General features: G+C 34.3%; 1 protein-coding gene across 1 annotated transcript; it reads left to right on the top strand.

Moving 5' to 3' along the window:
* The first annotated feature begins 2,583 nt into the window (after nt 1–2,583).
* On the top strand, nt 2,584–5,134 carry LOC130997439 (GRF1-interacting factor 1). The gene is made up of 4 exons (XM_057922765.1): nt 2,584–3,129; nt 4,071–4,147; nt 4,418–4,502; nt 4,581–5,134. The coding sequence occupies exons 1-4, from the start codon at nt 3,049–3,051 to the stop codon at nt 4,968–4,970; spliced, it is 633 nt and encodes a 210-aa protein (XP_057778748.1). The 5' UTR covers nt 2,584–3,048; the 3' UTR covers nt 4,971–5,134.
* Nucleotides 5,135–12,935: the final 7,801 nt, after the last annotated feature.

Here is a 12,935-nt window from a genome sequence, read left to right as displayed (position 1 = left end):
CAATCTATGTTTCCATTATTTTCACACGTCGTCACGAATGTATAGTGTTAAAATCAAGAGTTTGGAATAAATTGAAGCCACGGCAACAAAAAACTCAATGTGAAGAGAAAAGATTAGCAATTAGAGTACCTTTAAAAAATAGTACTAATATTTACTACTTTTCTATAAAGAGAACTAAACTGTGTAAGTACGACCTCACTTACCAACCACAATACTATTCATGTATATATTTTTTCCCCAAAAACTCTACTATACCAATTAAGCATCTATAAAACTAACTAATAATCATAATAAAACTAGAGGGTGTTTGGCTGAGCTTATAAGCTCCTCAAAACAGCTTATAAGCTGTTTAAAAGCTTATAAGCTCCTTCAAAGTGTTTGGCAAAATAAGCTTCTCAACAACTTATAAGCTTAAAAAATAAGCTCCCAAAAAATAAGTACCCAAACTTATTTTTTTATAATCTCATATGTAACAATTTTTTTATAAATATTTTTCAATTATAATTTATTATTTTCATTATATATCATTTAAGTTCATTTTTCTTCAATTTTTTTTCTCTAAAAAAATATTTTCTCTCTCTAACTTATAAGTTCAATTATCCAAACACTTTGACAATTTATAAATTCTTAAAAATGATATCTCATAAGCTGTTGAAATATTTTACTCCCTCCGTCCCTGAAATAAGTTCCTCTTTTTCCATTTTGGGACGTCCCCCAAATAAGTTCTTCTTTCTTTCTTTTCTTCCATTTTTGGACAACTACCCCACCACTAATAATACTTTATTTATTCTTACTTTTCACTTTTTCCTACTCCCAATATTAATTATAACACTTTTTTTACCTTTTCACCACTTCCAATACTAATTATAACATATTTTTCTCCACTATCAATACAATTTATCACTTTTCCTTAAAATTCGTGCCGTCCCCAAAGAGAAACTTATTTTGGGACGAAGGAAGTATAAGTTTCAAAAATTTATAAGCTTTTTAAAATAAGCTCCTCTAAAATGAGTGTGGCCACAAAACTAAATACGACTTGTTTAGATTTCCATGTTGAATATATCGATATTTAAGAATGGGGGTTATTGCCAGAAAATACATATACTTTGTCAATTTTCTGGTTTATATCATGACTTTATAATTTGGCCAGAAAATACATCAATTTTCAATTTAATTATAATTATAACATGACTTTACAGTCTGGCCAGAAAATACACCAAGTTTCAATTTATTCTCAATTATAACATGACCTTATTTAGATTATTTTTCATCATAGATGTATTAATATTTATTGTATTTATATTAAATTGTTATGTACAAAAAATTTATAATTGATTGATTAATTTTTATAAAAATTAAGTTAGATGATTAATTATTTCATAATATATATATATATATATATATATATATATATATGTGTGTGTGTGTGTATATATATATGTATGTATTTTTAAGCCATCAATATAATATCTTGTTATATATATATATATATATATATATATATATATATATATATATTTGATTTTAATGTTCTATTAATATATTATATATATAATAAGTATTTATTTATTTAAATTATGAAATTATAAAATATTAGGACCAATTACGTACATATATAATAGAAACTATGTTAAAAAGTAAATAATATTATATATTATTTACATATAGATGTATATTTATCAAATATATATGTATTTATATATAGTATATTGTGAGATGAAAAGAAAATTAAAAATATTTAATGTATTAAACTTGATATTATTATACTAAATTAATTACAAGGTCATGTTATAATTGAGAATAAATTGAAACTTGGTGTATTTTATGGCCAGACTATAAAGTCATGTTATAATTGCAATTAAATTGAAAATTGATGTATTTTTTGGCCAAATAATAAGGTTATGATATAAACCAGAAAATTGACAAAGTATATGTATTTTCTGGCAATAACCCCATTAAGAATGTGTAGGTTGTACTATGGTGAGACGTGATCCTCTATCTCTCATGTTTCTCTCTCCTGTTTCTCTGTGCGTCCGAGTCTCTATCAGCATCCATCACGTGACCAACTTTTTAATCGACAGAGCAACGGCAGCAGACCAAACCCCAAAGTGAAAAACCCCTTATTTATTTTTTTCCTTCTTAAATTTTCAATTCACTCAATAATGCTGCTGCTGCCTCTGCTGCCTCGGTCCCTCCCTCTGTCCTTTGCAGATTCTTTTCTCTCTCCTACACCTCACACACTGACAGCGACACACCACACAAACAATCCTTTCATATATCTACGAAAATTGGGTAATTCCGATTCTCTACACGACCTAAAAATCTTTGCATCACCAACTTTAATTATATACGAGTATTTGAAATTTTTAGTGAATTAATATGATTATCACTAGTTCAAGCTAGTAATAAATTAATTGATACTACTATTCTGACCAACAGAAGTGTACACGATCATTTTATGTAGATATATATTTTAGATAGCATTAATTCGGGACAATCGATAATTATATACTAATATAAATTAAAATAATTGAATACAAAAATTTGATGAAAATTCTCGAATCTAGCTGCAATTACTGCTATGTACACATATTCTTTTTTACATTAGTTTTAATCCATCATATTATTCACGTAGGTGCAAATATCCTCAGCCACTAGTACCTATGCCACTGCTCGCACTGCCCTCAGATTATATATATACACCCATACATATTTACTTACACCTTCGCTTAATCTTGTTTATTGCGCAGAGAGAGAGAGAGAGAGAGAGAGAGAGAGAGGGTTTGGGTTGGGCTCAGTTCTTGAACTCCAAGTTACAAATATAAAGAGGGTGTTTGTGAGGGAAGGGATAAACCCAAAAACAGGAGGGGCCAATTTCTCCCTTGCAGTTGCAGTCTTCCTTACTTATAACAGTCAAACTTACAGAGGGATAGAAAGAGATAGTAGAAATCTGATATTTTAGAGAGAGAGGGTCAGGTCTGCTGCTGTGTGTTTTGTGTGTGTGTGTGTGTGTTTTTGTGTGGTGGGGTGGATATAAAAGAGAGAGGCATGCAGCAGCACCTGATGCAGATGCAGCCCATGATGGCAGCCTACTATCCCAGCAACGTCACTACTGATCACATTCAACAGGTTTCTCTTCCCTTCTTCCTCTTCTCTTCTTTCCCCTCTTCCTCTCTCTCTCTCTCTCTTTCTGCTCTTATCTGCTCTTTCTCTTTCACTTTTGTCCTCTGCCTGAATACCTGCTTTGCTCTTGCATTTCTGCCAACTTTTTCTTCTGCTCACAAATCTTCAGATCAATGAGTTTGCAGATATATATATGCTCCCACTCTTTTTACTCTTTTTTTTTGGGGGTGTTTGCTGATTAGTTTGGTTTGTTTGATTTTTATAAAAGTCTGCCGCATTTTGTGTGTGAAACTGCAATCTTTTTCCCATTTGTTGGTGTTTTGGGGTTGGTGGTTTGCTGCTCTGCCCTTTTCACACTGATTTTGTCAAAAACTTTACAAAGACTTCTTTTTTTTGTCTCTCATTTGAACTTTTATTAATCTTTCTTGATTTGCCAGTTGTTTTGTGAGATTCTTGCACTTTTTTCATTTGTTTAAATTTGTAATCTTTGTGGGGTTGGTTGGCTATTTCTTTCTCTGACTGTTGTATATTCAAATAGCTTGACTAGAATATATGTCATCTTTTGGGGGTGGGGATTTATCAATTTTTGCATTTTAGGGTTTTCACTTTTCTGATCACATGATAATCTTTTTGTCTCACTTTCTTCATGTTGCCTATTATTTTACTTTGTTGTTGATCCTGAAAGATGAGTTCTTGAAGAGAGTGTATTTTAAAAAAGATTCTTTTTGGCAACTAATTCATCTTTTATTGCATTAGGCGTTTTATTTCTTTTCTTGCACAAGGTCTATGGAGTCAGTCAGTCTTCATTAATCTCATCACTTCTTTGTTCTGTCCTATTCATTAATTGTCTTCATCCCCATCTTTTTAAACATTTCCAAGAATCTCAAATCACTTGTAGATATGTTTTCTTGAAATATTTTGTTTAATGGTTTTGTGTTGTTGTGTAGTATCTTGATGAGAACAAATCGCTGATTTTGAAGATTGTGGAGAGCCAAAACTCGGGAAAGCTGAGTGAGTGTGCTGAGTAAGTATCTTTTGTTTGTATTTATTTAATTTTTTTATCGATGTAACTTGCTATTTATGGATGAAATCTCTCTTTAATAGTACTTGTTTTATTTGGTTAATTTAGTCTGTTTTCATGATTTAGGTTTGTAGTGAATTGAAATGTGTTAGTAAATGTTTGTGATCCTTTGTCCTAACTTGTATAAATATGCCGCAATAATGTATAATTACACAAGTTTTTGTTGAAAAAAGTTTGTAATATATTTATAATTAATGAGTCATTTTCATTTAGGAACCAAGCCAGACTACAAAGAAACTTGATGTATCTCGCCGCCATTGCTGATTCACAGCCTCAGCCACCAACCATGCATTCTCAGGTATTATTTTTTATTCCAATTCCCGGAATGTTTTACCAACTGAGTTGCGCTTTTATATTGACAATGCGTATATTTTAGTATCCCGGAGGCGGGATGATTCAGCCGGGCGCGCACTACCTGCAGCAGCACCAGCAGGCGCAGCAGCAGATGACGTCTCAGTCGCTCATGGCGGCGCGCTCCTCGATGCTGTATGGGTCCCAGCCGTACCCGTCGCTGCAGCAGCAGGCCCTGCACAGCCAACTCGGGATGGGCTCGGGCGGCCTGATGCTGCAGGGCGAGCCGGGGGCCAGCTCGGGGGGCCTGGGAGGCGGCGGCTTCCCGGACTTTGTGAGCCGCGGCGGCGACGGGGGGATGCAGTCGAGGGGGATGGGAGGGAAGCAGGATATGGGGGGCAACGGCGGCGGAGGTGAGGGGCGGGGTGACGGAGGCGAGACGCTCTACTTAAAAAGCTCCGAAGATGGGAATTGAGGTTGAGGTAAGCGTGGTTTGGTTGTTTAGGTGTGAGGAAGAGTTGCTACTTGTGAACTTGTAATCTAATTAGCGGAAACAAACTGTGATTTGGTATGGAATGTGACCATCTTATCTTAGACCTACTTCTGCTACTATCATATAATGTAAATTTCTAGTTTTAATTCTTGTTTTTCTTTTTGAACATGCATGGCATCGATGCTTTTTTGTCTACTTGCTTATTATGTTTTAAATTTTTGGTTTGGACTAAGGTGACTTATCAATTTAGCTTCGTTTAAATGTTGTCCATGATATAAATATCACGTATGTGTTTTTTATTAAAGCATTTTATCAATTAAGTTGCACCATGTTCATTGCACTAAGTTCGTATCAAGACTGATGTGTTTTTATGCTTTTTGAATTTGCTCCATATTTTGTTAGTTAAAATTGTGAATGTGTTTATAATTATGCCTATAGTTAGATTCTTGCACAGGACTAATCGGTTCATGTTTGGTTGGAATTTTTTTACAAGTGATCTTAAATTTTTCAATTTTGGGGTTGAGTCTTTCGTACTTGCAAAATGCCGTAGAAATTGTTCGACAACCTTTTATTTCAACAAATTAACGCTCGTACATGGATCAGAAGGCAAAACCAAGTAAAAGTAAATGAGCAAATTATCTACTCCCTCCGTCCTATTATTGTTGGCCATATTTTTTTTTCTGTTTCATTATTGTTGGCCACTTTCTTAAAATAGAAATATTTAACTTAATTAGAGTCATTAATTAAATTACTAATTAAATCCTAAATCATGTTTAAAATAAACACACACCATATTCACACACAAACACACGCAGCAGCCGTTTCTTCCTTCTCTCTTCTTTTTCGGCGGAATGCCACCGTCGCCGCCGCCTCTCGCATCTCCCTCTGTCTGTGCCTCGACCCCATGGCCGCTGCCTCTCTGGTCTACGCCGCGACCCCATGCATGGCCGCCGCTCTAGTCTGCAATCGAAGTTATCTCCTGCGGTAATTCCAGCCAGGGCGCCGCCTTCCCTTCTCCTCCCTCTCCCCTTCGTCTCCGACCACCATCTGAAAGTGCAACATCAAGAGAGCCCTAAGCTCTCCTCTGACCACCATCTGAAATCGAAATCGCCGCCGCCTGGTCTCTGTAAATTTGGAGCCCTAAGCTCCCCTCTAAGCTCCGACGACACTGCCCTATTTTCCCCTGAATTTTCTGGCGAATGGCAGCTCGTCGATTTTGACGGCATCTACGATTTAGGGGTTGGTGATTGTGGATTTTAATTTGGGGTTGGTGATTGACGGCATCTACTCTGCCACACACATTGTTTTTTCATGAGATTCCTTTGTGCTTGATTTTAATGGGGTTGGTGATTGTGGATTTTAATTTGGGGGTTTAATGTGTGGTTTTTGTTAATGGAAGCGGCGGCACTGCTACCTTGGATGCGCTGCTGTTGGCGTCGTCGGGCTGTGGAAGCAAGAGAGAGGTGATGAGGGGCGACGTCGGCCTGGAGAAGATGGAGCTGGCCGGCGGCTGCTCTCCGGAGATGAAGGCTGCGCAAAGAGGAGATAGAGAGGAAGAAGGGTTTGATTTGTGAGGGAGAGAGAGAGAGTTGAGAGAGAAGGGAGACAACACTTTAATTAGTTTTTTTTAATTTTGATGAATCATGCTTAATTAAAACATAACAATCTCCTTCTTAATCTTCGTGCCGAAAAGAATGTGGCCAACAATATTGGGACGGGGGAGTATATTTTTTTTTATCAATTATGTGTCAAGTTCTTAAATTCAAGTACACTAAGATTTTTCATATAGTGATGCACGAAAAATATGTATATATATATATATATATATATATATATATATATATATAGGGAAGGGCTATAATAAGAGCATTTCTTAAGATATAAAATAAGAATCATTTTCAGCCCTTAGATCATCAAGATCTACGGTTGATTCGTAATTCTGTTGGATGGATTTATGGTCCTGAGTTCGAATCCCAAAGGTAGCAAAAAATTATTTTTCACAATTCATACCTTTATGCAGCGAATTCATACGTATTCTACATAAAATTCATACATTAAAAATTGCTCTTATTTCTTATTTTAAAATGTGCTCTCACGGTAGCCCACCCCTATATATATATATATATATATATATATATATATATATATATATATATATATATATAGGGAGATGTTCAAATAAGAACCACTAAATAAAATTAGAACGGAGAACCATTTTAAGCCATTCGATCATCAAGATCTACGGTGGATGCATCATCTTGGTGGATGAATGCAGATCCTGGGTTCGAATCCTGAAGGGAGCAAAATTTTTATTATTTTCGGATGCATTAAATTTAATAACGAATGCATTAATTTATATAGCAGATGCATTGATTTTAATGGTTCTTATGTTCTCACGATAAGTGTGGTTCTCATTATAACCACACCCTATATATATATATATATATATATATATATAAAGGGTATGCAAGGAAGTTAAAATTATATGAATGGTGTAATCTTATAAGAAACCTAAAAATTATAATTTTTTGAATTCGATAGAATATATAATTTCCAACCATCTATTAAATGTATTAAAAATTTACCCATCTATAATTTTATAATTTATGCCTTATTATAATATATTTACATGGAAATAATAAAATGGAAGATTATAGGAGTCCCTACAAAAGAAAATTCACGGGCTAACGACAATATCGAACGGTTCTTTTTTACATAACTAATGAATGGTAATTTTCGATGAACGTAGCTACTTGATTTTTTCATAAAGTATGACTATAATTTCTTTATAATTTACAAAATTTCCATACAAATCATTGATTTCAAATTAAAAGTTGTCTTTTTAATATATTATAGATTAAATACATAATTTTCATTTTTGTACAAAATAAAAAGATAAGTATGAGCATCCACAACATATCCCTCAAAAGTAATCATAACTTCAAATTTGAGCTAAAATAATAAAAAGTGAGATAAAATTATCATCTAACAGATCACTTATATTAAGTTGGACCCACCAAAAATTTTCACCCCTCAAATCTAATCCTAAATCTATACTCACTTTTGTTTGGCATAAACATTTTCATTCTTCCGCCATAATTTTTCAATTCCCCGCGCCAATGATTTTTCTGTCTCCCTCCAAAATCTTTATCATCTCCCTTCACTTTTCTTCTATCATTCAAGAAAAAAAATGTATGACGTTTATTTCCATTAAGAAAAGAGAAGCCCTAGAAGAAAATTTCATCTCAAGGTATTTCTTATTAGTCAATTATGCTTATTAATTGTTCATTGGTAAAGGAGAAAATTGCATGATTATTTTTTTGTTTTTTGTCACTTTGCTACCGCCGGATTATGCAGCATTCTTATATATATATATATATATAGGAATGGGATCATATAGATCCCAATGCTTATAATAGATCCGTAGATCCAAATCTAGACCACACATTTATGACATGTGGCGCATCAAGATGGTGACACGTGGCAAGGATTCCAAGGCAAAATCTGGAGGGGTAAAATTGGAATGTAATTTTCGGATTTAATAATTAAAAAAAATATATTTTTTTTAGATTTTCTCAAAATAGATATATTTTAGATGCATATAGTTTCACACAAAGATGCATAAAGTTTTCACATGAAATGCATAACTTTGAACAGAAAAATGCATTTAATTTTTTCAGTTTTGGTATTTTAATGCATAAAGTTTTCACATAAAAATGCATTAAATTATACAAAAAATGCATTTCATTTTAATAAATCTGGTAGTTTCGCCACCCCACCCCTGCCCCTGCCCCCCCACCCCACCCACCCCCACCCCCCCCCAATTTTTTTTTTTTTTTTTTCAAAAACTGATTTTCTAATTGCTGGCCCACCCCCACCCCCACCCCCACCCCCACCGACCCACCCCCCACCCCCCACCCCCACCCCCCCAAAATTTTTTTTTTTTTATTTTTTTAAAAACTGATTTTCAAAAAAAAAAAATTTTTTTTGGGGGGGGGTGGGGTGGGTGGGGGGGTCAGTGGTCAGAAAATCAGTTTTTGAGAAAATAAAAAAATAAAAAAAAAAAATTTTTGGTGGGGGGGTGGGTGGGGGGTGGGGTAGGGGTGGGTCAGTGGTCAGAAAATCAGTTTTTAAAAAAATAAAAAAAATTTTTTTTTTTGGGGGGGGGTGGGTGTGGGGTGGGGGGTAGGGGGTGGGTGGGGGTGGGGTTCTGGGGTGGGGTGGGGTTCTGGGGTGTGGGGGGTGGGGTTGGGGTGGGGTGAAATCTTATGCATATTTATATGAAACTTTATGCATTTTTATATGAAAGTTCATGCATTCTCGTATGAAACTTTATGCATCTAAAATATACCTATTTTGAGAAAATCTAATTTTTTTTTTTTTTTTGGAATTTCGAAAATTACATTCCAATTTTACCCCTCTCCAGATTTTGCCTTGAAATGCCTTGCCACGTGTCACCATCTTGATGCGCCACATGTCATAAATGTGTGGTCTAGATTTGGATCTACGGATCTATTATAAGCATAGGGATCCACCGGAACCCAACCCTTATATATATATATATATATATATATATAGGGGGCGGTTATTCAATAAACCACCCTTATTTTAAGAATTACGAACCAGCTAAAATGCATGAATTTTATGTATAACAAGCATGAATAAACTGTATAAAGGCATGAATTGCGAAAAATAATTTTTTGCTACCTTTGGGATTCGAACTCAGGACCATGAATTTATCCAACAAGGTGATGAATCAACCGTAGATCTTGATGATCTAAGGGCTGAAAATGGTTCTTAATTTATATTTTAAGAAGCGTTCTTATTTTAGCCTTCCCCTATATATATATATATATATATATATATATAAATAATATGTTGATTTGTTTGTCTGTGTGACGGTGAGAAATTTATGATTGGATCAAATACATCAATTATGCAATTATGCGTTCATTGATTTGTTTACAATTACATGTTATTAGGTTAATTATGACTTTTATTTTTATGGGTCTGTGTAGAATATTGAAGTTGATATTAAATGTGTGAACATTTAATCAATTCCTTATATTATACTTTTGGAGCCAGCAATTCCAACTATTCCTTGAATGTAATTATATTTGTGAAAATGGTTACTTGTAGTTGGTTATATTAAATCAATGAAACTATATTTTGCATTCAGAAATGGAGGATGACATTTCCAATTTCACCACTCTGTTGCAACAAAGCTCACAAGTGTTAATGGAGAATGGCTCATTTGATATGTTATCTGATGTTACAAAATCGAGTTCAATTGAAAAACATGGAAAGAACTTTAATTCGGATGAAGATAAATTACTAGTATCAGCTTGGCTTAATACTAGTTTGGATGCAACATATGGAAATAACATGAAAGGGGATCGCTTTTGGAAACGAATAGAAACTTACTACACCCAATGGGAAAATGTTGATCGGCCTTCCCATACTCGCAGCTCTTTAAATCATCGTTGGGGTATCATCCAACATGATGTCAATAAATTTTGTGGTTTCTTAACTCAAGTTGAAGGACTACACAGAAGTGGTGTTAGTAATGAAGATAATGTAAGCATTAATATATTAGATTTATGTTATGTTAGTCTTGTTTATTTTTCTTGAATTGTATGTCTGAAGCAAATGTTATTCTACATATTCAAGAAGCATGAAGATAGTATCTAGGTATCATAAAGCAGCCTTATAAACATTGTAGAATATGGATTAATAAAATTGGGGGGATTTAACAAAACTTGGGTGAGACACAACCACTATTTTAAGTTCCACATATTTAAACATCGGCACCTATAAACTCCATGGCCATAGATAGAATAGAGACTAGTTCACATATTTATGCTTATGGCAGATAAGGTAGCAAGACTGAATTTATAACATTACCCATACTTCATCTAATGTTCAAATCAAGGAGCCAATAGATTTCGGGCTAGAATCAGTGAAGAAAAGTAAAAGAGTTGCCTCCAAAAGGTGATAGAAGTCAAATAAAGAAGAGACTAACAGAATTGCATATCAATTCTTGGTCTCATGGTGTATAAGTCATGATTTTTAGAATTGCAATTTTGATATTAGAAAATTCAAGAGAAATAAGAGGTATTACACCAAGATTCAACGTTCATGACATACTATATGAATCCATCAAAAGTTTAGAGCAAAACGAAAAGATAAATCTTTTCAACAAATTAAACTTAAAAGTTTAAAAGTATATATACACAATTTATATTTTGGTTCAAGTATTATGCATGAGACAGTTTGTAGGCATAACTTGAGATATTATTCAATGATCAAATGTAATTCAATTGGAAATGACATATTATATAGGCATAATTTAAAATATTATTTAACGATGAAACATAACTTAGTTGATAAAGCATTTTTCTACTCGTTAGTAAGTCGAAAGTTCAAGACACGCACTTAGCATATATAAGTACGAGTGTGCGTGAATTATAAGTACAAAAAATATTTGAAGATCATTCAAGATGAGTCTAAAACAATTAATAGATACATTCATGTATATATATTAATGCCAATAAAATTGATAGGAATGGGCATAATAACTAAATATGTAATGAGTGATTAATAAATGAAGTGTGTTGCGGTAAATATCAATATGTTATTGGATCTTCCAATTCTCGTACCAATGTAGCAATCTGAAGGTCCCTATTTTTTAAGAATCTTTTATATAATTAACATTTTTTAGTGTTGTCTTTTTTTTGTCAGAAAGTTAAAATAACATATGCCATCACACCTTCTAATTCATACACGAACGAGCAAAATTCTATGGCAATTCATAGCTATAAGACATTACTAGTGGGACATATATAGTAACTGAGACATTACTAATGGGACGAATGGTGTATTTATTTATGGGGTTAATTGCTTGTAAATTCACGAACTTTAGCGAAAATCCATTTTTAACACGTTCTTTCAAAATTCGAATTTAATACATCAACTTTGACCCATTGTTCAATTTTAACAACCATACAATCTCCGGCGACTTATAAACACACGTGGCACTGACGTGGCTTCCCGACACACGCTTTTGTAATTGTTCGCCGATGAGTAATACGCAGCGTTTTAGAAAAGCTTAAAATATCATCGTTTTTCGCGGCCCAGCCGACCCTCCCTCTTCCCCCACCGCCTCGCCGCACTCCCTCTTCCTTCCGCCACACTCCCTCTTCCTCCACGTTTTCCGCCGCCCCGCGGCCTTCCTTCTTCCTCCATGATTTCCGCCGCCCTCTTTCTTCCTCCACGATTTTCAAATCTAGGCCTGTGGCCCTCCCTCTTATTCCGCCGCCCCACCGCACTCTCTCTTCCTCCCGCCATACTCCATCCTCTTCCACGATTTGCAACCCTCCTTCTTCATCCGCGGCCCTGCGGCCCTTCCTCTCTCTCTCTGAAATTCTTCTTCTCCTATGTTTTACACATCTCTCTATTTGCAGATCTTGTGAGAAAATGAAGTCTTGTTAGGATTTGATTGGGGTGGCTGTATTCAGGCGGTGGCGATGGATTGGGGTGGCTGGATTCAGGTGGTGGCTCAAAACTAGAAGCCACATCATAGCCACGTGTGTTTCTAATTCACCGGAGATTTGATCGTTGTTAAAATTGAACAACGAGTTAAAGAATTTACAAGCAATTAACCCTTTATTTATGTATATATTTTTTAATTTTCTGTAAAAATCTAATTTGTTTTCTTTTGTTTTGTTCTTATATTGTCAACTGTCATTTTGTTTGTTTTTCTATTTTGTTACCAATTGAAAGGGGTTTTTTTTTTCTTTCTTTCTTTTTTTCAAATTGTGACGTATCAATTTGCTTTTTAATATTATACGCATGATTTTTTTTTAATTTGTAGACCGCAAATAAACTTTGGTTAAGGAGTTTTGATCACAAATAAATTTTGGGCACAAGGCGAAAGAAATTTCAGCC

The sequence above is a fragment of the Salvia miltiorrhiza genome, chromosome 8 (genome assembly GCF_028751815.1).
Source record: "Salvia miltiorrhiza cultivar Shanhuang (shh) chromosome 8, IMPLAD_Smil_shh, whole genome shotgun sequence".
NCBI classification, from domain to species: domain Eukaryota; kingdom Viridiplantae; phylum Streptophyta; class Magnoliopsida; order Lamiales; family Lamiaceae; genus Salvia; species Salvia miltiorrhiza.
This window is presented reverse-complemented; position numbering and strand designations above follow the sequence as displayed.

Bases quoted from the DNA above. Each gene is read 5' to 3' on its own strand.
- LOC130997439 (XM_057922765.1), top strand. From the start codon at position 3,049: ATGCAGCAGCACCTGATGCAGATGCAGCCCATGATGGCAGCCTACTAT. The intron at 4,148-4,417 runs GTAAGTATCTTT...ATTTTCATTTAG, and splicing joins AAGCTGAGTGAGTGTGCTGA to GAACCAAGCCAGACTACAAA. The intron at 4,503-4,580 runs GTATTATTTTTT...CGTATATTTTAG, and splicing joins CACCAACCATGCATTCTCAG to TATCCCGGAGGCGGGATGAT.